General features: G+C 40.5%; 1 protein-coding gene across 1 annotated transcript in view; it reads right to left on the bottom strand.

Annotated features, from left to right (window-relative positions):
• RAB11FIP2 (RAB11 family interacting protein 2) overlaps window positions 1-15,748 on the bottom strand; it is a 33,327-nt gene extending 17,579 nt beyond the window's left edge. The window contains exons 1-3 of the mRNA XM_009937752.2: window positions 15,203-15,748; window positions 3,393-3,835; window positions 2,238-2,700 (exon numbers count right to left, since the gene is read on the bottom strand). Coding sequence (XP_009936054.1) covers window positions 2,238-2,700; window positions 3,393-3,835; window positions 15,203-15,555 — 1,259 coding nt within the window. The 5' untranslated portion in view covers window positions 15,556-15,748. The remainder of the gene's footprint in view (window positions 1-2,237; window positions 2,701-3,392; window positions 3,836-15,202) is intronic.
• Window positions 15,749-23,032: the final 7,284 nt, after the last annotated feature.

A 23,032-nucleotide genomic window follows, 5' to 3' on the forward strand; every position in this document is an offset into this window, starting at 1 on the left:
ATTTATTCTGTGCCCACAGATTTACACAATTCTTTCTTCACAGTATTACTAGTCTGAAAAATTAAAAGTGGATTCTATTCAACAAATCTTCCACAGATAAAAGGTAAACTTAAACTGTAAACTTATTAAATATGCACATTTTGTATTAGTTTCTACTTCAAAAGATAATCATTTTACAAGATACATTTGAAAGAAAGTGAACTTAGTCTAAAAGATTCTCACAGAACATAATACTGCAGCATATAAAAATCGAGAGCTTCTAACCTAAATTACTGCATGCTAGATATTACTCCATAGTAGCTGTCTTATAGAAAAGGTCAAAATGTTTAATATTTTTAGCTTTTTGAAAATAACAGAGTATCTATTTGTCTTATCAAAAGTTTATGTTTACATAAAAGTCAAGAACTACTAAAAGAGACTCATACAAAGAGGGGGAACAAATGACTAAGTCCTTCTGAATGGGCACTGTGATGAGCTTTTTAATTACAAAATAAAGAAAAAAAAAGTCCATCATGATTACCGTTAAAGATTTATGTTTATCAAGATCTGCTGCATTCAAGAACTTCAAAAGATTTCACTACTTATATCTAGCATCTGCCTGAATACATTTTTTCATTTTAAAAAAATTAAATGCTATGTAATTTTAATTGTTATTTAAATTACGACTCTTTAAAGGAGCTTATTTAAATGGAAGTTTAACTTCTGACAAACCAAGCTACATCCCAACCTTACACTAATCTAGAGAAATCCTTTATTAAATAAATAATATTCTAAGGCTCTGTCTGTAAACATGTAATTTAAGACACTAGGAACTGACTTGACTTGTAGCAGACACTAAGAAGATAAATCACTGAAGTCTGTACGAGCTTCTAGCAGCCAAAACTTCTGTCTAGCAGTTCCATTTCAGTTCATTTATCTAATTCACATCCGTGATTAGTTTTGCTGAGAAAATGACTAAGTTTAAATCAGGAATGCATGCATTCTAATCGATGAATAAAATTGAGTTGGGATACAAAGTGATCAATCTGTTCTAAAACCTTAAAGAACAAGATAACAACAATCAAATTACTTTTTGTTTTTTTTGTTTTTTTTTAAAGGAAATATGACTGTGTCATTAATTAAGGAATTAATAGACAGGGAATGGCAAATTTGCTAGAACTATGTGTTCCATTTAAAACAGCGATTTAGTTTACAATCTCAAAATTCCAGTTCGGAGCATTTGAATTTTAAATTACATTTCTACCAAATTTAAGTCATTAAATAGAAATTAATTATTACCTTGAAAAAAAAGGACTGTTAATTTCTGGCATTAATATACAGAAAAAACACAAATGCAAATGAATAAAAGTTAATTATTTAACTGCTTAAACATTTCTCTATTGGGAACAGTGTATGTCGTGCGTGTGCATATATATCTATACGGAAAGAGACTGTGTCTCTTCCTCACTAGAAAACAAAAGCCAGAAAGGAAACTAACTGTGGGATACACTTTTGGTTTATTGGGGTTTTTTGGTTTTGTGGGGTTTTTTTTTAGGAAAACAAGTAAACTGTTGATAGACAAACACAGATTCAAAAGGATTATTTAAATCAAAGTTTTTTATCAGCCCCATAACTTAATTCACTCTGCTTAACACAAATCCTCTCTTGTGCAATGACTTGAATGCACAGAAAGTCAGCAAAGCTACGGTGAGCCAAACGAATTCAAGTGTGATAAGTGCCCATGTGGGTGCTCCCATTTAGAAACAAAATGGTCTTCAATTCCTGTGCTCTAACATACAGAACCTAAATCCATTTTTTCCCCACATGGTGACATCCACAGAAGTTGTCTTCATTACTGACATTTTCCTCACCCTTTTATTTATTCCATTTCAACTTTCCCTTCGACTTGAAACCTTTCCCTCTAAAACCTTGACTTTGGGCATTGTAATAATTAGCAATGAGTGTTCAGTGAAAGCAGAAGACTTTCAGGAAGAACCCATTCTGAAGCACAAACGAGGTCGTCCACAAATGCAAGTACCCAAGAACGTTCACAGCACATATTAGTACCATAACCTTCAAAACTTCCAAATTAAGTAAGAAAAGATCAAACTATATAAAAAGTTCATAACTTTTACTTAGAAACAGATAAGCAATGACATAAACGTATATAAAACACGAAGATCGTGTTCCTCAACACTTCACATTTTCATTTATATAACATGTTCAAGATACCAGACTGAAATACAGCAGAAACCTACCTTGAAGGTGGCAACATGCTTGTAGGCTTGAAGTTTGTCATAAACGGATTAGTCGAATCATAATCAAAACTCTCCTGATGAGCTTCGCCAAACGCACTAGGTGATTTCAAGTCAGTAGAACTCTCTGAGCCCCCATTGCTAAGTTTATCTGACCTCTTGCTATCTTTTTTTCCAGTCACTCTTTCAAAAAGACTAACTTTCTCTTTTTTCTCTTTTTTAATTTCTTTTCTGATTTCGACAGGTTTGGAAAACAGACTTATGTTTTGATCCCACGTCACTGGGCTTTCTTCAAATGGATTCTTCTGTCTTGGCAGTGTAGCAAATTTTTGGGGTAACGAAGCACTCACATTAGTAAATGGGTCATTTTGTGCTTGAAGTGCAGTTTCATCAGCTGTGCTGTCAAGCTGGTTCATTTTAGAAGTATCAACACTTAGTGTCCTTCTATGTGGAGACTTTAGACTGCCTGCAAACAATCTGTCATTAGTATATTATCAATAAGACACTATATCATAGTTCATGACATGCAGAGAACCCCTTTTAGCCTAAGTCCAGAAGCTTTGCAGTTGAGTCTCAGTTCAAAACACTGCTGAGTAACTAAGCTATTTAAAAAAAAAAAAGAGCAGCTGTGGTCTTGACCTCGTGGTTCAGAAATGTTCATGGATAGACACTACAGCAAATTTTTGTTTCGTTCCACAATGAAGACAGCTGTGACTAGTGTGCCATTCCAGAAAGCAACAGTATTCTATTGCTGCATAATAACTTTGAACAATGCAAAGTATCTTCAGTTCTTTGAATAAATTGGGTTTAAAATTTTGGTGATCATTTTCAGCTTTTTAAACAGACTTTTATTTTTCACAAGATGCTATTTTGCCCAGAGTTCCTTCTAGAATGCAATGCTTCACTACAACACACTCTCAAACGAGGACATAAGAAAAAAAATGCCAAATTGCCATACATTATGACCAACATAAGTTATTTCATACATCCAGAAACAGCAATTATGAGTTACCACTAACTAATGGCAGTGAAAAAAAAAATAGCCCAGCCATAATTCTTAACTTTTTGGCCTCGTAATTGCTTCCTACACTGAAGAAACAGACTTCTGAATGCTCTAATAGCAGTGAACTGTAATTATAAGTCATGAGTTTTACTTACCACCTTCATCAACAGAACCAAAAGATTCCAGCTGACGCCTGAAAAGGTGAGAGTAGCCAACTGTGCTGGATTTCATTTTTTCCGAGGAGACATGCGATCCCGTTAAGTCTGACATCGAATGAGCTGAGGATAGCCGCTGAGGTCCCAAAAGGAAAGGTTTTTTTGGTTTTGATTTCATTTGTACTTCACCACTGCATACCTCTACATTTGCATCAGGTATGTGAGTACTTGGGATGATTGCAGAGGATGTATCTGAAAACGTCCCATCATTTTTTCGACCCTTCATTTTGTCTTTTAGTTTAGCAAAAGGGGATTTGGTTTTGTCCTTCATTGACAAATCAAACATACTTGCTGTCATGTTATTCCTCATAAACTGAATATTGACCTTTATTTCTCCTCTGTCTTTAGTTCTCTTCCCTTGTCTGGACTCTAGGTGAAACCACCTTAAAGGAGAAAAAGAGCACGTTAAGTCGCGTTTTCTGGAGGCTAGTCATTAAACTCTGGTTAGTCGGTTAATGTATCTGGCTGGTATAATTTAAAACATGAAAACCAAATTCCATACCAAAAATTGAAACATTCCTGTACTGAAAAACTTTCTGGTCTGTATTTGTTTTTGAAGAGAAAACTTAAAAACTAAGCAAGCACAAAGCTCTTTGCACTGTTCACCTGCTTTAAGAACCAAAGTCAACTCTGTGGAAGCTTACTAAAGTTTATCAAAGCTAAAGGCCTCATATCTGCTTACAAAGGAGAAATTGTTTCTAATGCTAATTACAAATACAAACAGATTTTATTTTCCTACTTAAAAGAACACTTGGTATTTTTCAAGTGGCCTTTATTTAGCAGTGATGTATATTAACTGAATGTATGCTCTGTGGCAAATATTTCCTCTAGTAACCTTTTCTCCTTTGAGTTTGGTCAGGTTTATAGGCTAGCAAACTTTTTTCCCCTCTGTCCCCTCCTTCTAATCAGTGGTTAAGCTTTACATCAACTGCAATAGCAAAGAAATAAGTATCTAAGACTCCTGAAAAGTCAACCATCATTTCAGTTCTGCAACTGCAACACCTGCTAATGTTGATGGCAACCCCACAAGCACTGGTGGCAGAACAGCGGGCGCATAGGTGGATCTAGCAGCCGTCCCTTCTTTTGCGGGTCATTAGCAGGATTAACTTCAGAAATACTTCCACAGGCTTTGGAACCACGACATAAAGCCCTACTCCTTGAAAAGAGATCAAAGATGTGATCATCTGTTTTAAAAAGCCAAGTGTGCTTCTTTGCCAGGTCCAATAAAGGCTTCATCATTATCCAAGTGTCTTACTCATCCCTGACTGCTCCATTGTGCCACGGAAGCATCTGCAGAATTATGGCTTAATCTTCCTTCACCTAAATGAACGACTGACAGACAATCCCTTCTCCATACCCATCATCAATAGCCTTTTCCTACTTAAAAAGGGCACAAGGGCATATTTCAGATCCGTCACCTTGAAAGAGGTGCTCTAAACTCACTGTCAGGAGGAATGCAGGCAGACGTGCTAACACCACAGCAGAGTATCACGATGAAGTAACTTTTGAACTGGACGCTAAGAAATTAAATTGCCTATCAGCACAGATGCAAAATTGATTACACAGTTATACATGCATTATTCAATAAGACCAAATACAGAAAACAAGGTCAGGAAAGGAGAAAAATAACCCGCAATTTCCTTTCAGATTTCATAAATATTTTTAAAGGTGACAGTTTCAATTAAATTTTCAGGCAGAGATACTACTTTTTGAGTTGAGAAAATACTTCTAAAAGTGACCCACCAAAGGAATAACGAAAGGATAAAGAGTATTATGACTTTTTTTTTTGTTCCTTTGTGATGTCTAAAAGCTTTTATATCTTGTACTAAACCAGAATAATTAAGAAATATCAAACCTCCTCTGTCCTGGCAGTGGACAACATAAATCCAGACCAGTAGATATAGAAGTTCAAACTGGTAGGAGGACAATTAATCCTCTAGGAAGAAAGTTTTTCTTCTGTTGTGAGGTAACTTCATTTATGTATTTTAAATGAAATGTAAAACCTGAAATACGTTATGCGTCTGAAGAAGATGGATCATTTTTCATTCTAGTTAATAATGTTTCACTTCCTTGTAACCAATTCCAGAAACACTTTTAAGTCATCTATAGAGTCGTTACAGAAAACACACAACAGAAGAGTAAATTGTTTTTGTCATATGTAATACGCAAAAACTGGAAGACCTAGATAGCCTACTTTCTTTAAAACTCTTCTTTAAAAGCAAATATGTTCATATATTCTCTTAAAAAAAAATTAAAATACACAGCCATAATGAACAAGCCCTTGCTCAGACATATCTTGCCTGTGCAGAAAAAAAAACAAACCTAAACCAAAAACCACCCTGAAACTGAGAAAGTCTTCACCATGATTTCTTAGACAGACACTAAACATAAACATCAATATAAATAAGGCTTATGAGTGATTTAAGAGGCTTAGTAGGCAGAGAGGACTTGACTTTTTGACATTCAAATTTAATGGCTCAGCCTACACTGTAAGAAAACATATTCCCCTTCTCCCTCTTTCTCTCCCCTCACAGATCCCAAACATTAATACTGTATCTCTGGTAAGACTGCTAAGATTGCTGAATTTTCATATGTTACTACTAGGGAATTAGTGAAACTTTAAACTGATGGATAAAACTTGCTAATTTGTTTTACATAATGGACATAAATACTTAAGCTTTTGCTGAGTGGAAGAAAGCCTTTTCTTTCAAAACTTAACTCAATTATTGACATACTTATCATGAATCAACAACTACTCTGTGTCACTACCAGCACTCACCTGCTACGGGCGCACCTCTGCATTATTTTGACATTCGCCAGGTCTGAAGGAGAGAATTCCAGCACACAACTAACAGACTGCCTTTGCAGCTTGTACTTTTGTTTTCAAAGTAGACTTTGGAGAACTTGATAAAAAAAATAAGTTCAGCTGGGAAAACAAAGAAACTCTTCTCACCCTAAGAAGAGAACATAATGGCACAAGGGACTGGATCTAATACCTGCTGGGACCAGGTTCAACACTGCCACCGATTCCAACAGAATTTAATCATAAACTCTTTACTCCAGCAAAATTCCTTGGGACTTCAGTGGAATTCCCACTTGAATAATGATTGCTGGATCAAATCTTTGTATAAAACACAGATATTTAATCTTCATAGGCATTTCAAGGAGATTTCTTTGCTACCTTGGAGACTTTATCTTGTTTTAGTTATAATGAAAGTTCCACGTGCTTCAGCTCATAAAAAGACAATATGCGAAGCAGACTCAAATCATGATTTTCTTCAAATTCAAAGGCAAATAATTACTTTTTTAAACAGATGAGAACAAATGCAGGCAACGTATTTGTGTGGAGCTGCATGTGAACAAGCAACTGAGTCTGTAAATGTTTCTTATTAGAATCTGCTTTTACAACACATGGGTGTGAGCAACAAATAGAAAAAACAGTGCTGTATATAATAGAAAAAAAGAATTGGAAAATGAAGTCCACTGTTTTCAGATAACAACATTTGGGTTCTAAAATGCTAAATTCCACTACACCACTGCAAATTTAAAAAATTGTAATGTATTATAAAAGCCAATAAAACTTGCTATTTTGGTTTTGTTTACAGTACTTTTAGCCACAATAAATGCTCCATTTGTCAGGCTGCCATGAGCTTATTCTATAGAAAGCCTGTACAAAGTAGGAAAATAGCCAATAACATATACGAACAAAACAGGGTGGCTTTTATGAGAGCAGATGCCCTTTTATTTAATAACCAAATATTACATCCAGTCTTGCAGACAGTCTTTATTTAAACACACCTTGTACAAAGTCTGGCAAATTTTCCCAACTTCAAAGGAAGCCCTATTGCCTTCTGAATCACATTCATACTTCTTGCTCTCACCTTCAAATGTTCTGTAGGACAACGTCCTCCACACACCCTCTAATTTCGACTTTTCCCCTGTGGTTTCCATCTGCACAACCCTTGCTTCTTTCTGTCATCTGTTTCTGAGTGCGCTAAAGGGCTTGGCCTGTCTTGCACAGGTTTCTGTTCATTTTTATTTTGTATTACATAAATTGCCACTCTGTATGCTGACAATTTTTTTGAACACATTAAGAGAAGATCAAGATTCAAGGCTGAATAGGAAAAATCCTGCTGTCCAGTCAGCCCTGAAAAACTAAATCCCTGTCTGAAGAAACAGGGCTATTTTCTAGCCATGACAAAATTACTCAATTTTGGCCACACCCACAATTAGGGATGGAAAAAGCAAACTCCTTTATTTCTAAGACAGACAGTAGCCATCTTCTGCATACTATTAAATTGTGCACTACTAGCAGTACTGAACCTTTTAGCTTAGAAAAGGTAGACAGGAAAACTGATGGAGAAAACTTAAGTAACTATAAACGAACATGTTACAAAACTCTGGCTTGCCGACTCCATCTAAATAGCTAGTGGTCTACAAACACATTTTCAACGCAATTTCTTCAACTGTTCTTTCCTTCCCTTCTTCTGATTTCATTCGTTTCCTATGAACTTCATTTTCCAACTCACTTTTGCTTATCTACGCTACTGTCATTGCACCCTTCATCCTGCAATCAACAAATATTTTGAAAACAGTATCTTGTTTCTCTTCTCCTAATAGCAGGAAGCTGATGTTGTGGTGTCTTGTCCTCCAAATCTGCCACAGAATTTGACAGTTCCAAGTCTTAGCCCTCTCTCTTTGAAGAAGCGTCACTCAAGCTATTCTGCTCACCATGTAACACTAAGCAGACAGGTTGACAGTATGGATAAGAAAAATAATAATATGGCTAAGAAAAGCCACTATGTAATTTTGATTACATTTTAATTATATACTAAAAACTTTAACAGCCTTCAAAACCCCCAGGATACTTGTCTACCAATTTCTACAGGAATTCGAAGTCTTCTAGCCAGCACATTCAACCTGGGCATGACAGGTGACCTTCTGACTCTGTCTTCTTGCCATTGCCGAATATGGAAACTACTCGAGGAATTTTCCCACTCATCTTGCTGCTTCTCCAATATGCCACTCTGCCTTCACTCGACCAGTAAATATCTATTGAGGTGATCTAATTTCCCTTTGCTGAAATAATTAGATTGCACCCAAAGATTTTTGCAAAATCTTGATTTTAATTCAGAAAGTATTGAAGGAATTCTGCAAAAAGCCACACAATCACAGCATCCACAAGGCTTCTAACCTTGTTTTACAGGTAAAATCAGCATCCTGATCTGCTAAGCAACTTCAGCCTGCTATCCAGTGATGAGAAGAATTTTCTATGCCAGCAGGTACTTAGAGAATTACCCCTAAAAAGATGGTCAAAATTTCAGTAAGAGAACATGTCCGTCAGCTGTTACAGGGAAGCAGTACTTCTTCATCTTAGACTACTATGTTCAAGCTAGATACACTGAAGAAACTTGCTTCACAAAATCTCACTAGCGTAAACATCCACAGCTAACAGATAAAAAAAAACATTGAACGTCCAGAACTATCTAACTTTTTCATTAGCAGCAAATGCACTCTGAAAAATGCAGAAGTACGTTTTGTTATAAATCACTTGGATACCATACCGAGAGACTGCCCCAAAAATCAGTAAGCAGGAAAATGAAGGCAAGGAGTGGAGCGCAGACTACATCGTGTATGAGGGGAAATGTGGAAGAAACCAGATTATTTATTAAAATAAGTGATGACATTCACAAAGATGAATATCATTGCTTTCTGGAAGCCAACTGAAATGAGACATACAAAGCAGAGTTTAAAAATAAATACTACAGAGTGACATCGTAACACCACAAAACATATGGGAACTGGCACATATCACAACACCCTTACTAAGGGGTAGGCTAACATCAACTGGAATCAAAGTAATTAAATGGTCTTAGCTTACTTATTATTTTGGCTAACGACTATGTGTGAAAACTTTTATTTTAGAAACAAAGTAACTGAAGGTATGAGAATTAAGGCCAGTTGTTTCAGCTGAGTGTGTATATAAGCATGTGTGTATGCACAGAAAATGGAAAAGTATTTCAATCCAGATGGCACTCAGACTCTGACTGAGAATTACAACTTGTTGCATGTCAGTGTTTGCATTTCTTGTCAAAATGTAAATGCTGGGAATATTATTGGATAATTTAAAAATATTGCTATACTCCCATAAAGCTACAACGGGCCTCAAGTTTTTCTTTCCCCCTCAACCGTCTTTCTCTTCTGTTCCTCACTACTAGCATTCCTTCATTTTTTTTTTTACATTTACTGAGTGGTACTATGAAAGCAACAGCTCAGATCCGTATGGATCCTCCAGGCTGCTCGTTCTTTCTGTCCCTTTGACAAATTTATCAGTTACTACTCTTCCCACTTTTGACTAGCGTGGAACAAGGGTTTTTTCTTACTTTAACCACAACATTTTGATAACTTCTGTTACAGCCTGCCATTTCCACTGCTATTGAGTTTTATCATCTAAAATGCATTTTTCCGGTTTAAACTAAATTTAAGACTCAAAATTAGTACATAATATTTATAAAATGTTATGTAGAATTCTTTTTAAAAGGGCACTATCTGTTAACAAGCACCGAGTCCCCAACAATCACACTATCCAGTCACTAGTAGTTGTTTGCTTGTTCATAATTTAGGGTGTATTTGAAGCCACCTACTCGAGCGCCTGCCTCTTGCCTATGCTGCTACAGACAAGAGAGAGGACACGGCAGAGGCAGGCGAAGGGGGAACCTGTCCACGTCCAAGAGTAATGCTGCCAAGAAGGAATTCTCATTAATTTGGAGGAAGTCACACAATTTTTGTATCTTTCAGAAAGATCAGCACCACTAAAGAATAAGTGCTTAAAACACAGGGGTACTGATTGTGGTCAATTGTTAATTCTTTTTGTCTGTTTGTTTGCTGAGAAGCTGTTTCTGACTATTTTATATCATCAATGGCAGCAGAGGAGAAATATCTTAGATACGGCCAAGATTCCTTCACTGTATAATACCCAAATAAGCATTTTTTTACAACACTGCTGCAATTTGTGGCTCGGGTGGGGTGTTGAGGTATTATAGAAACCAGAGAGAAGGTGAATTACGTTACATATAAAAAAATGTCTCCTCCAACAAAATTTCTGTAAGAAATAATAACTCTACTACCGCCTGCCCCCCTCAAATTCGTAACATTCCAGACAAGTGTTGCATATTAAATTAGCTGAACATCTAATAAAACTAGCTCTCCAAGAAAGCTAATAAAGCAATAGACAATAAATAGTGCAGAATTAGAGAACAACAAGGATGAAGCAAATGCCGATAAAATAAGTAACATCATGGTGAAAGCTAACGGAAATTTGTTCTTCTATTGCTCTGTTCATTTAGGTCAAAGGAAAAAAAAACTAAGCACAGTCATTAAGGAAAAACTACTGAAAATACTTCAGTAAAGTAAGACATGTCAGTAAATGAGTATTTTTTTACTCCATGATAATTCAAAAATCTGTTTTGGTGTTACACATCAGATCATCAATAGTAATAAGGCAACTGAATTATAACTGAACTGGAATTATTACAAAAATGTATATATCCTTTAAAACAACACTTTCACTTATCATCATTTACATTTACATTGCAAGAGCAAAAGAGGTATATTTATTCTGCAACAGTAGACCAAAAAAAAAAGTCACATATTTCTCAGGAGGAGTCAAAAAACACCCCACAGGATTTTACCGCCAAAAAAAAAAAAACCATGTCAGAAATCCAAGATCTGAAAAGTTATGCTAAATATGCTTCCAGTAAAGCAGTATCTCCCAAGCTTTCTGAACTGCTAAAAAACCTCAGTAAAACCTCTCTCAGCATCTGGAGCCTCATCTTCCACTCTGGAGAAAAGAACGGAAGAAGTAAAAGGAGCCTGTCCCTTTCCAGCTACAGCAGAGATGCCAGAGACACAAATTTACAAAGCCAGCACGGCGTGATGGGCACTTCTGCACCAATACAGAAAGAAAATGAACTAGGATCCTGCAGATGCTTTGGCTGAGGTTTCGGGAAGAGACCTAGTAAGAGACCATCTGAGCCACATCTGGATCTAACCGTTCCAGGAATTTTCACTTGTAAGAATTCGAAAAATCATCAGTTTCAGAAAGAAAGAAAAAAGATATTGCGTGACAGCGTGTACAAATTTTTCACTATCAAGTTACAGTAATTATACTGCTTTGTTTCATTAAATATTGTGTGAAATCAAGTTTATTAGAACACAAGACATGCAAATCCTATCATGAGGCCTCTGCCCGAAAACTTCACTGCAGAGAGTATTTTTCATAAGCTTTGACAAGCAACAAAAAAAGCTATACAGAAAAAAAGGATCATTTTTCCCTAACATTATGTTTCTGAAGCTGCAGTGTATTTTTTAAATTATTTCTTCCAAATTAAAAAATATTAAATTAAAAAAAAATACAAAAAGCTGAATGTCACACACCCCACGGTCTTCCTAGGAATTCAAAATCAGCTGGTAGCCTTCACTTCTCATACCTCCTTACTAAAAAAGCACCAGGGAATTGCTGACAGGGTTCAGCATTGTGCAGAATATTAAATATCTTTTTTGCAATACCCTGGTGACTCTTGAGTCTGTCTCTTACAGCACCATATGTACAGCTGTGTTGGAAAGAGGAAGCTATTAAATATATTAAAAAGTAGAAATATTACCAATAGACACTTCATCAAATAACTGGATCTCATTCATCCCCAAACAAAGCAAGAAATGTTAAGGTTACATCAACATGAGAAAATAACTCTGGATTTAATAACACCACAAGCCTGTTGAACATATTTGAAAGCAAAAACATTGCTTAATAAAACAGATTAGTGTTTCTGAAACAATGAATATAGCTTTCAACCATCAGAATGCTTTGGTAATAAAGACATTGGACTTGGTCTTGAAAGGCACTGGGTATCTCAGTTCCCACACCATAGTCACAGCTAGAAGGTCTTCGGGTCCAAATATATCACCCTTAGTTTACTGCCAACACAGGACCAGGAATATTTTGTATCAGAAAGGATTTAATAAAATGAGAATAAGAAAGAGCGTTTTGTTTGAGATCGCATTTGCAAATTTATTCTTGAAAGTTTGCCCTCCTCCCACATACACGTACAAATATTGCATCCACATCTCCACCTAAGGCTTAACGGAGACAGCAACAAGACACACGCACTCCACTAAGGCGTACAAGCAGACAACCCTGGTAACTTTCCGAAAACATCTAAAGGCTTAAGGACTCTGAACTATTTTTTCAAAAGTGAGTTTCAAAAAGGACATTTTCTAGGTTTCTAAGCACCTACACACACCGACAGGAAAACTGGACTTCCAGTGGCTCCTATCTCGTAAGAATTTAAGTCGACATTAAGTGAGCGTGTGCTGCCAAATTTCCCACTAACTGCCCGTCAGCACTTTTACACGTATGGAAGACTTTTACAAGTAGGGCTGTTCGGCTCTAGAAGCCTTACGCCCATCAACTTTTAATAAGATTTGCAATCCTAAATGCTCAAGTAACTTCTGAAAGTAGGACTTGGGCTGTTTGTAACAATTTCCCCACAGGCCCCCACCTTATGCAGCAGAGCTCGCAGGCAGAGCGCAGATTTCTCGGGGAGCCCTGCTAATTTCCGCGGTGGTCCAGGGAAGCACCACTGCACGGTTACACAGCGCGAGTTCCTCTCTCACACTTCAGAGAAAGAAACGAAAAAATAAAGAACGCCTATCAAGCCCTGCTAAGCACAGCTTCACATAAATACACTGAAGAGAACTGAATGTTTATTTAACTATCACAAGGACTATGTTAATTACCCCACTTACAAATTTTTGCAATAATTTTGTAAGACTCCAACACTACTTTTGCTAAAATTGCTGCAAAAGTGCATGGTTCCCCAAAGGGAAAAGAGGTTTTGTTACTCCCAGTGATACATGAGTAACTTACATATATTCTCCAGTTTCTGAATACATATTTCTACCTAGACTTACACAGCTTTTACAGTCAGCAGCGTTTCTGCAGAACAGAAGAAGGTGTTTAAACTAAAGTAGTTGCCTATGACTTGCAAGATAATTACAACTGATGATTAAAGAATATTTAAGATGCATGTCTAAAAAGCACTGAAACTTCTTGAATCGGGTGTAAGCAGAAATTAAGACCCTAAGGCTACAGGCATTACCATGCATTGCATCAAGGTAAGTGGTTTGTCCTGAAAAAGATAAGCAATTAAAAAGTATAACAGTTCAGACCACAAACCCACAAGAGATTCTGCGTGGACACGTTGTTCCCTATTATATGGCTGGTGAACATACTGTTTTGCTGAAAATTTAATTTGCAAAAAAACCCTCCAAACACCAGGGCAAAGGCAGCTTTGACTTGTTTTTGGTGCTCCTTCAACCTCAGCCCCTGCACATAAGCAAGACCAGGATCTGAGATGGTTTCTCCAGAAGCAATTGTCTGACCAACAAGACCTGGCTGGTGTTGCTGTACTGATTTCCACCTCTGACTGTCCACCCCGGCTCTGCTGGAGGTTCACACCTCCCCAGCACAGTCCGTAACAGACAAATCATGCCAGACCCTTAGCCACTTCGACGCAAAGTCCAGCATCTTACCCTAGACCCACCATCACTAACAGCAGAAATACCAGCCTGTAACAGCTGAGATTTGGGCACAGGAGCCTCTCTATCGAAGACACACTAGAGGAGGAAAAGCACCTGGGGCAGGACCTTTTTAACCACTGCAGAAAGATCTGTCAGCGCCGATACATCGTTGCCTACATACAGCTAGCTTGGAGGTCTCCATGCTGTTCTCGGACTACTTCTGTGGGACAAGCATAGCTAAAACCAACACAAATCGTAGTCACAGGCATGCCTGCAGTACACTTGCACCTACAGCTTATTCCCATACACTTTGGAGGATAAATTAAACTGGTACCAGACATCTTTGTGCAATCATGACCTAACTAGAAATTATAAACAATTTAGTTGAAAAACCCAGAGAGTTAGATACGTTTACAGTTCAGCCTAATAAACTGCTGTGATGCTTATATTTTTCTTTTTTTTTCTTTCTTTTTTGTTTTTTTTTGTGTTCCAGTGCCAGAATTTGCTGGCAATGGCATTTGCATTGCCAAAGGCTTATGCAGGTAATGATGGAGGCTACAGCAGCAGAAATTTCTCTTCAGTCTCCCCTGTTGAGGCCTGCTGTACAGAGCAGCCTGCGGGATCGCGGCCTAAGACTAATCAGGATCACAAAAGTACTGTGCTGCCCTGGTAAGCCTTCATTAAGTCACAGTTCATTGACCGCTAACACATAAATATAAAATATTTAAAGACGCTTGGTTGCAGCAAGAGAAGGAAAACGTTTTTAAAGAGAACGACACCAGACTTAAGGGGGTCTGAGTCTCATACACGGTTCGAGTTGAGGCAGGAGCTGAACGGGGACATGGCCCTGAGCAGAAAGAAGAAAAATGTTTATAAAAACAGACGGTAACGAGTTCATGTTGCACACGAGAATTTGTCAAAAAGCCATGTTAACGTTATTGACAGCCCTTCCCTGTGCAGAGCGACTAATGTGAGTACAGTAAACTTCTCTCTGGAAGAGGTCAGGCTGCAGTGACATAACTGTGCACGTTAGGGGCTTTGAGCACACCACTGCAGAAAGAAACACACCAATTTGATTTAAAAGTATGTTGATAATCAGGCTACTATTCCCCCCCCACCAAGCATACCGAGAGCGCAAACTATAACCAAAAAAACCAACCGTCACTTACTCTGTTTTCCTTCTTTGCTTGTCCTCAAAGACGTCATTCAGGCTGATCGCCACCTGCCCCAGGAACCGGTCCAGCCCCACCAGCGACCTGTGCATGACGATCAGGTACAGGATGTACTTCTCCGGGTTCTCCTGCATGAGCAATCCAGGGAGCTCGAAGGAGGCCTCTTCTTTCCAGACGGGATCCAGGGTCTTCTCGGCCACCGAGGTGGAGTACTTCTCCTTGCCCAGCTGGATGATGGTGTAGGCGTCGTTGCTGCCATTTTTACCTTTCGGCTTCAGACCTTTGGCTTGAAGGACCGTCACCTGCACGTGAGTCGGGAACCACTTCTGGGCTTGCTCTGCCAACATCATCTCCGGAGGTCGCGGCGGCAGCAATGACAAACACGAAGCCTGCGAGCCGCTGCCTCGGGGCACTGGCGGCGGAGGCACCTGCCAGGGGCTCGGCGCGGCCCTTCCTCCCGCGCTCCCCGCCGCGGCCGCCGCTCACCGGGCCTCAGGTTCCCCCCTCCCCGCGCAGCCCGACCCGCGGCTCCATGCCGGGGGGCTGCCGGGTCCCCCCGCCGCACCCACGCTGCTCCCCTCCCGCCGCTGCTCCCCGCCTCCCCCAGGGCATCCCCCGGGCAGGGCCCCTCCGCCGCCCGGCCCGGCGCGGCCCCTCAGCGCGGCCCGGCCCGGCGCGGACCCCGCAGGCCGCCGGCGGCCTCCCCCTGCCCCTCACGACGCGGTGCCTCGGGGCGGCGGGGGGGGGCTCGCTGTCGGGCCCTCACGGCGCCGCTCTCCCCCGCTGCCGCCCGCCTCAGCCTCTCGCCGCGCTCCCCCCGCGCCGCCGCCCGGCCTGACGGGCCGGCTCCGCCGCTTCCGCCTTCCCCATGCTGCCAGCGGCGGCGGCCTGCGCGGCGGTCAGAGGGCAGAGGGCAGGGTTCGCCCCCTCCCCGCCGCCGGCCTCTCCTCCCTTCCCTTCCCCTCCCCTTCCCGCTGAGGGGGCCCCCCCGAGCCCGGCGGGCCTGCCCGAGGGCAGGGCGGGGAGCGGCCGGGGTCCCCCCGGGGGTAACGGAGACCTGGGCCCGCCGCCCCCCCCCGCCCCCCTTAATTCACCTCTGTGTTTATTTCTAGAGGGGAGAGGGAACTCCGCTGGAGCTGCGGGCAGGAGGGAACTTCTACAGACATTTGTTGTTGTTATTATTATTTAATATTCTCTGTTAGGGCTCGGGGGTGGCCGCGGACTCGTGCTGCTCTGGGGGAGGCTCTCAGCTGGCCCGTTCTGCTTCGGGAACTTCTTCACGTTCCACCCCATCCTGGCAATGTTGTTGGATTTAAATGAGAAAGCAGAAATAACGGTCAGATGTTCCGAGGACGCGTAATTTTGTCAGCGGTACACCTGGAGGCTGTGTGTGCGTGTACGTGCGCACCTGTAAGCAGGCTCATAAGTATTAATGTTGTTTCCACGAAGAAGAGAAGCCCACACGCAGTTAGGATTGGAAGGCTCCGTATCCCGCCCCCCAAAACCATAACAAGCAGGGAAATCAGCAGCCAACTCGGGTAATACTTCATCCACCACCCCTCACTCATGAGTCCCCGGTCCACGGCTCACGGGTTAGTGAGCAACATAAAGCTTGGGAGACCTTCTCGTGCTGCTGAGACCTACAGGAAATTAAAAAGTTAAAGCTGAAAGCCATTAGTGAGAGTAAAGTATGATTCTGCCCACAACGCTTAACGCTGAGCGAGTTATTGTCCAAGGTCAGAAAAGGCTGGGGATCACCAGTCTACACATAGTCATCAGTCTGACTCCCAGCTCACGTTATCTCTGTACGCAATTTAAATAACTACTTAAATGACCCTGAAGTTTTGACTGGGAACAATACTTGTCTGCGTGCTATGACATCGAACGCAGCGCTGGCACTTCTTTCCTCTTCCACATTGTGTCTGATTTTTGTTGATGTTGGAAAATAGGTGGTCCAGCTGGAAGTGATAACTTCTGAACGTGTCTTCAGATCATATTGAAACAAAAGCATGTAAATGGATTATCTAGGGTAGTAATTTCTTGAAGAGTTATAAATGCTGCAATTATCTGCCTTGGTTTGTATTGGTGAGATACGAATGGTCAAAGTAAGGCTGCACGCCAATTCTTTGGCATAAATCGCCATCCCCCTCACCTGAAAACCAGTTCCCCGCCCCTCCAGCTGCCAGTGCCCCACATCCTCAGGTGTCCTTCCCGAAGGCTTCGCAAGCAGCTGTTGAGTGAGCTCCCGCGGTGAACTGCTGTGCTTGGGGAAAGAGTAGCAGCATTTCAGGCTGGAAGAGCCAGGCAGGATTACGGTAACAGCCTTCTGCAGGAGGCTTAGGCCGTAGGGGTAAAGCCACGGGTTTCTTCTTGGAAACTAGGGAGACACACATACATCTCATTATTTCTTAAATGAATTTTACCACATACAAATTCTGTTTTAATAGAATCTTCTTCATTGCACCAAATCAAAACCAAGAGTGATGCATTCATCAAATCAAAACAAGAGATTAATTTTAGGTAGGCAGAATGTATTTATTTAATCAGAAATTTAAGTCAAACATGATGTCTTGCATGCTGTGTCTTAGGAAAAGTTTTGTGGGTTCTTAGGCAGGATTTGTGCTTTTTCTTTGTCTTTTATAAGTGTTCTATCATTTCTTATTGTCTCTTTCTAAATGGGTTCTGCCTGGAATACATACGCATGCAGCTGAACACAGGAAGGTGGAAGAACTTTTGTACCTCCGCATACAATATAGCCATACAATACCCAGTCTGCCTTTCCTGCTGTCAAAAATAAGCAGATTATTCGTCCTCTATTCCTTCTGCACACTCTGGCATGTGAGCAGAGGCAAGTGGAGCCTTTCTCATGTCTTTCCTCTCTGCTTAGCTGGTGGAGCAGGCACTGGGGAGATGCCCTCTCAACTCCCCCACCCCTGCGCTTGAAGTGAATTCTGCTCAAAGGGGCACCAGATATATTTTATTCCCTTTTATACCCCTCTAGGGTCAAGTTGCAATCCGGCCTTTTGATTTCGTTCTCTCTGGGATGGGGACATTGTTGTCTCGTTGAGTGTAACATGCGATATAGATGACAAAACATCTCAGAGAAATAATGGTATCTCCAGCAACACAGTGTCCCCTGGCACTATGTCAGAGCATTAATCCAGAAATGACTCAGATTCCCGCTTACTAAACCACTGCCACTGCTCAGTGGCTGCATGCACTGTAGGTTTTGCTCATCACTCTCCATGATTTAGTGAATATTGTATTAGAAAATCCATTTTGTTTTCTGTGCACCATTTTGGTTATGAGACCGTGCTGTTCCTTTGCTTTTTCTCCCTATGTTGAGACCAGGCACTATGAATGCAGGACAAACAGTGCAGGAATATCAGTGGTCATTAATATTAAATACTTTGCCTTAGCAGTACAGTGGGAATGCTAATGAGGATGACTAATCTTTGAGAAACCATTTTTTCTGCCTGAATTTGAAGTGGGCACTAGCCAACAACAGTTCACGTGGGGAAGGATACCGTGAAGCTGACAGAAGTGATGGACAAATTCTGTTTTCACTGTCTCTTCGCTGATTAGAATAAGCAGACAAGAATAGATACAAGAGAAGGAAAGTCTAGGGACTCTGAAAGAGATAATTAAAACTCTGATGTCTCATGGGTAAAGGGCGGAATTTTTCTTAGATTGGGTTTTGTCAAGATCTGTAATTCATGCTTTCTCTGTGAGAAGGACTCACGGCTTTTTACATATCAAGGTCACCATATTCCTTCTAGATAGCTCACATCATCAAAATGCTCCTTAATCTCAGAAGTTTGAGTAGTTTATTTACGAAGGTAGAGCTAAGTGGGCTAACAACCTGAGAGCTGAGAGGCACATTATGTACAAGGAGAGGGGGCATTGGAGCAGCCACCAGGAGCTTAGTACAGAGAGTGCAGATCAGAAACATAGACTCTGTTTTCTGGGGCCAGATGTTCCAGCTTTGATGGTTTTTTCTTCAGCAGCAAGAATTCCGGGCTTGCTTTTCTCAGCTGCCTTTCTCCAACCCTACGCAGGTGGTGGGAGGACAGCGAAAAGGGACAAGGCAGCGAGCAACACAGGAGCTACCATCCTCGGAGAGAAATCCTTTTTACCACAATATAGAGCTCAAGGGAGCTACTTTTGAGTGCAAGCTCCAAACATAACATTTTGAGCTCAAAATCCTCTAAAAGAAACAAAACCAAGAACTGGTGAATCCGTCATAGAACATCCTCAGAGTGAGTGGACTTGGACAGAAAACATGATACAGCGATGAGAGCAAGTTTTAAAAATGATTGCTTATCACAGAACAACAGGGGATATCTATGGTGTGTTTAACATGGAACCTTAATCCTCACATGTACCATCTATCTTTATTATACGCTTTTCCAGGCACTTCTGGCCCAGGAAATCGACATTGTTTTTTAAAGGGGGAATTCCAAGAGTTATGGTGGATTTTTTTCAATTTCAGTAATTTGAAATGCCCTCTCAGTTCTTCTTCCTGAGCCAATGGTACTTCTGATTAAACATCAGGCTTGATATTCGGGCTGCCCTTGCGAAAGAAAACTCCAGAAAATCTTTTTGCCTGTGCTGCTGAGACAGTTCCATCTTCTGCTTCTCATTTCCAGCTGTGTACTTGCTAAAGAAGATCAGAGCAGTTGTGCTTACAGTGGGAAACTGTAGCAGATAATTCGGTGGTTTAATTTCTCCTCAATTTCTGTTTATGAAGTAGGAAGCATTTTGTTATTTTTTATGAAAATGCTCTCTCTTCTTTGAAATAATTTGCTAAATAATTCTTTGTTGGCAGATCTCGAGCAATGTGTTTGCTTTGAACGTTCTGTAGTTGAGGCACAGGTTTTGTCTAGACAGGTCACGAGCTTCTGCTTTCTGCCTAGCGGACTCTGACTTTCAGTAGCTGTTGCAACTGTCCAGACTGCACAATTTCAGGAAAGGCTATGCAAATTTTGAGACTGAACATTGTTTGTTAACTTTATCTTAGCTGCTGTTATTTTTTCAATTAGTGACTTCTTCAGGAGTTCACTAGAATTAATTGATTGCAGAAATCAAATAGCTGGGCTCAAACCCACCACTGTGGATTGGAACGTTTTTCTCAGGCTACTGTTTTTGTCTGCTCTCTTGGTTTGAGAAGAATTCATTAAGTGGAAGTATTTTGATGTAAATAGTAAAAGCTAGATGAATGTTCATCACCTTTCTGTCCTGAACCCAAATTTTGCACCCCTGAGTGTTCATGATTTTCTGAGGCTGAGTGAGCTAGGCACTGTCCTGCTCTGTGTGTTTTCTTTTACCTTTTACATTCACTCTTATGGAACGTTTCCTCAGAATTACGATCTCATCCTGCAGCTGTCTTTGGCCTCAACAGTGGGGCTGAATCCTCTCCAATAGCTCTTGACAGCCCTACACACACCTCACTGGTACTGAGTCTTCAGGTACTGCCACTGTCATCGCTTCTTTGCTGTTGTTCTCTCCAGCCAGGTACGGGTTTATCTTCCACTGTGCTTAGCAGGCAATTTGTGTCTCCCCTGCCTCATTCTTTGCTGGCTTTCTTGCATTATGGCAACAAAACAGGATCATACAACAAACTTCAAAGGAAATGTGTCACTAAAGAGGGGAGCGGGGGCTTGAAATCAGGCAGACACCCATGGAATTGTCCATTGTTTTGATAGAAATCTGGTACTTTTCAACCAGAAACCTGGTGTCACCGATAGACTAGAATTTTGTGCCTTATCAGACTTCAAATAAGCACCAGGTACCACTGAAAGTGTTGGAAGCATCATATTTTTTGCTCATTTTTAGCTGAACTTGTTTCACAGCCTTTCAACACTATCATCCATTGTGAAGTTCAAAGAGTCTTAAATGCTGTAAAACAGTCATCAAACGCTATAATTAAACTTGCCAGTCATCCAGATTTGACCCAAACTGCCCGTGTCTCAAGATGTTCGTCAGGTGTCTGGGTTAGATTTCAGCTCAGTCTTTTAAAGACATGAAGACACCTAGCTCTCAGCAGCTTTCGCAGAAATCGTAAGCAGGCAAATCATTTCGCTCTTCTGTCAAAGCATCCCCACCACGCAAACTCCTTGAGCGCTTCTAGCCAGAACTAGCGTGGGGTACCTCAGGCACACCGAAAGGCCATAGCCCTGCCCGGGACCCGGTAGGATCCAGACTCTCTTCAGCAACGCCCCCGCGGGGGACAAGACCGGTCGCATGCAGCTCCTCCTAAAACTGACTGCTAAGGGCTAGATTCAGATTTGTCGCTGGCTCTCCTAAAACTGACCCTTGGACAAGTATCCATTCAAAATTCATAGAAACACAAACAGAGGCTCAAACTGAACAGTTGTATTGGAAATGGAAGTGGGCTATATGACATCTATTTTCAGACTTACATATGCACTTTCTTTTCTTGTTTTCAGTACATGTCCAACGCTTGAAGGTCACAAATGACTTCTATGCATTGGAAATGGACAGAAGTAGTATAAAGAGAATCAAGGATAATTTTGCCATCTCTGCAGAGAGTAATTTTTCATGCTTGACAGAACCTAAGAAACATTAGCGATAAAAACAAATGGCTTGAAAATTATGACCTTCTTTCTGGTTTCCTAATGAACTAGCTGGAAAACAAAAAAAAGAAAGATTTTTATCGTTGTCTGAGGATGAGGTTTCTTCAGAGGTATTTTTCCTGGGTTTAAATAACTCATGCATTTACTCTCTCTTTATAGGTCTCCAAGGATCTCAGAGACCATTACCTCAGGAATTATCCAAAGTTATCAACTCTCTTAAGGAGAATCACAGCAAATACCAGAAAATTTTGTCCTAAAAAAAGTTTTAATAATTGAATTTCTGAACTTCTCTTCTTCTTTTTCCTCCCTAGCACTTAAAAACGCTTTACAGGACCTACACACTCAGCATCAGTAGGCTGCCAGGTGAAAGCAGACAAAAGGGAATCCTTTGCAAGAATATTAAATTGTTATACTTCCTTCATTGCTTTGTGTACTAAGTTAGCAGTTGCAGCAAGCAAATAAAGTGTCTACCCACCTTAAAGCATAGCATGCTCCTTGAAAAGAGTGAAAAGTCCTCCTCAGAGTTAGTCCTCTTAACTAAAACAGCACATTTAAACTTCTTGCTTATTCCCAAGACTTTTTCCCAGGCTTAGCTGCCCCCAAAATTTCTTCCCAGGGATTTTCTCCTATGAGAGGACTACCCCATGTCTCTTCTGTTGTTGAAGGGTCTAATGGAATCCACCTGCAGCACTGAGTCAGCCGTGATTGATCTGCAGTTAACTGCAGGGCCTCAACACCTCCTGCGTGCTGGTAACAAGAGAACCCTTCTTCCCTGATGATAGGAAAAAAAAAAAAAGAAAATAACATAACATAAAATATTTTATGATGGAAGGAAGGAGGGTAGATGTATTTGTTAGACTTAGACTTAACATGTCTCCTTTCAAGTCCTGATAAACCAAGACATGGATTTTCTAACTCTTCACCCCACAGTGCAGAGCTGGTATAAAGCCCAGAACAATTTTTGGTATTTTGGGAGATTTTTTTTCCCTTGCTGAGTTGATGAATAATTCAGGTTTTATATTATCCTTGCCTCCTAGCAATATAAATTTCAATTTGGCTTCAGCAAGATCTTAATATAAATATGTGATTAGAGAAGGAATCTAAATTAAATTGCTGTAGTTAAGTTTTATGTGCGTTAAATGTATGTACTCCAAGGACTCTTCTCCAATGGTACTTACAACCCTGCTTTCTTTGAAGCATGGTCTATTCTTAGAAAACTCAAGCTGCTCCT

This window comes from Opisthocomus hoazin, chromosome 6 (genome assembly GCF_030867145.1).
Source record: "Opisthocomus hoazin isolate bOpiHoa1 chromosome 6, bOpiHoa1.hap1, whole genome shotgun sequence".
Classification (NCBI taxonomy): Eukaryota; Metazoa; Chordata; class Aves; order Opisthocomiformes; family Opisthocomidae; genus Opisthocomus; species Opisthocomus hoazin.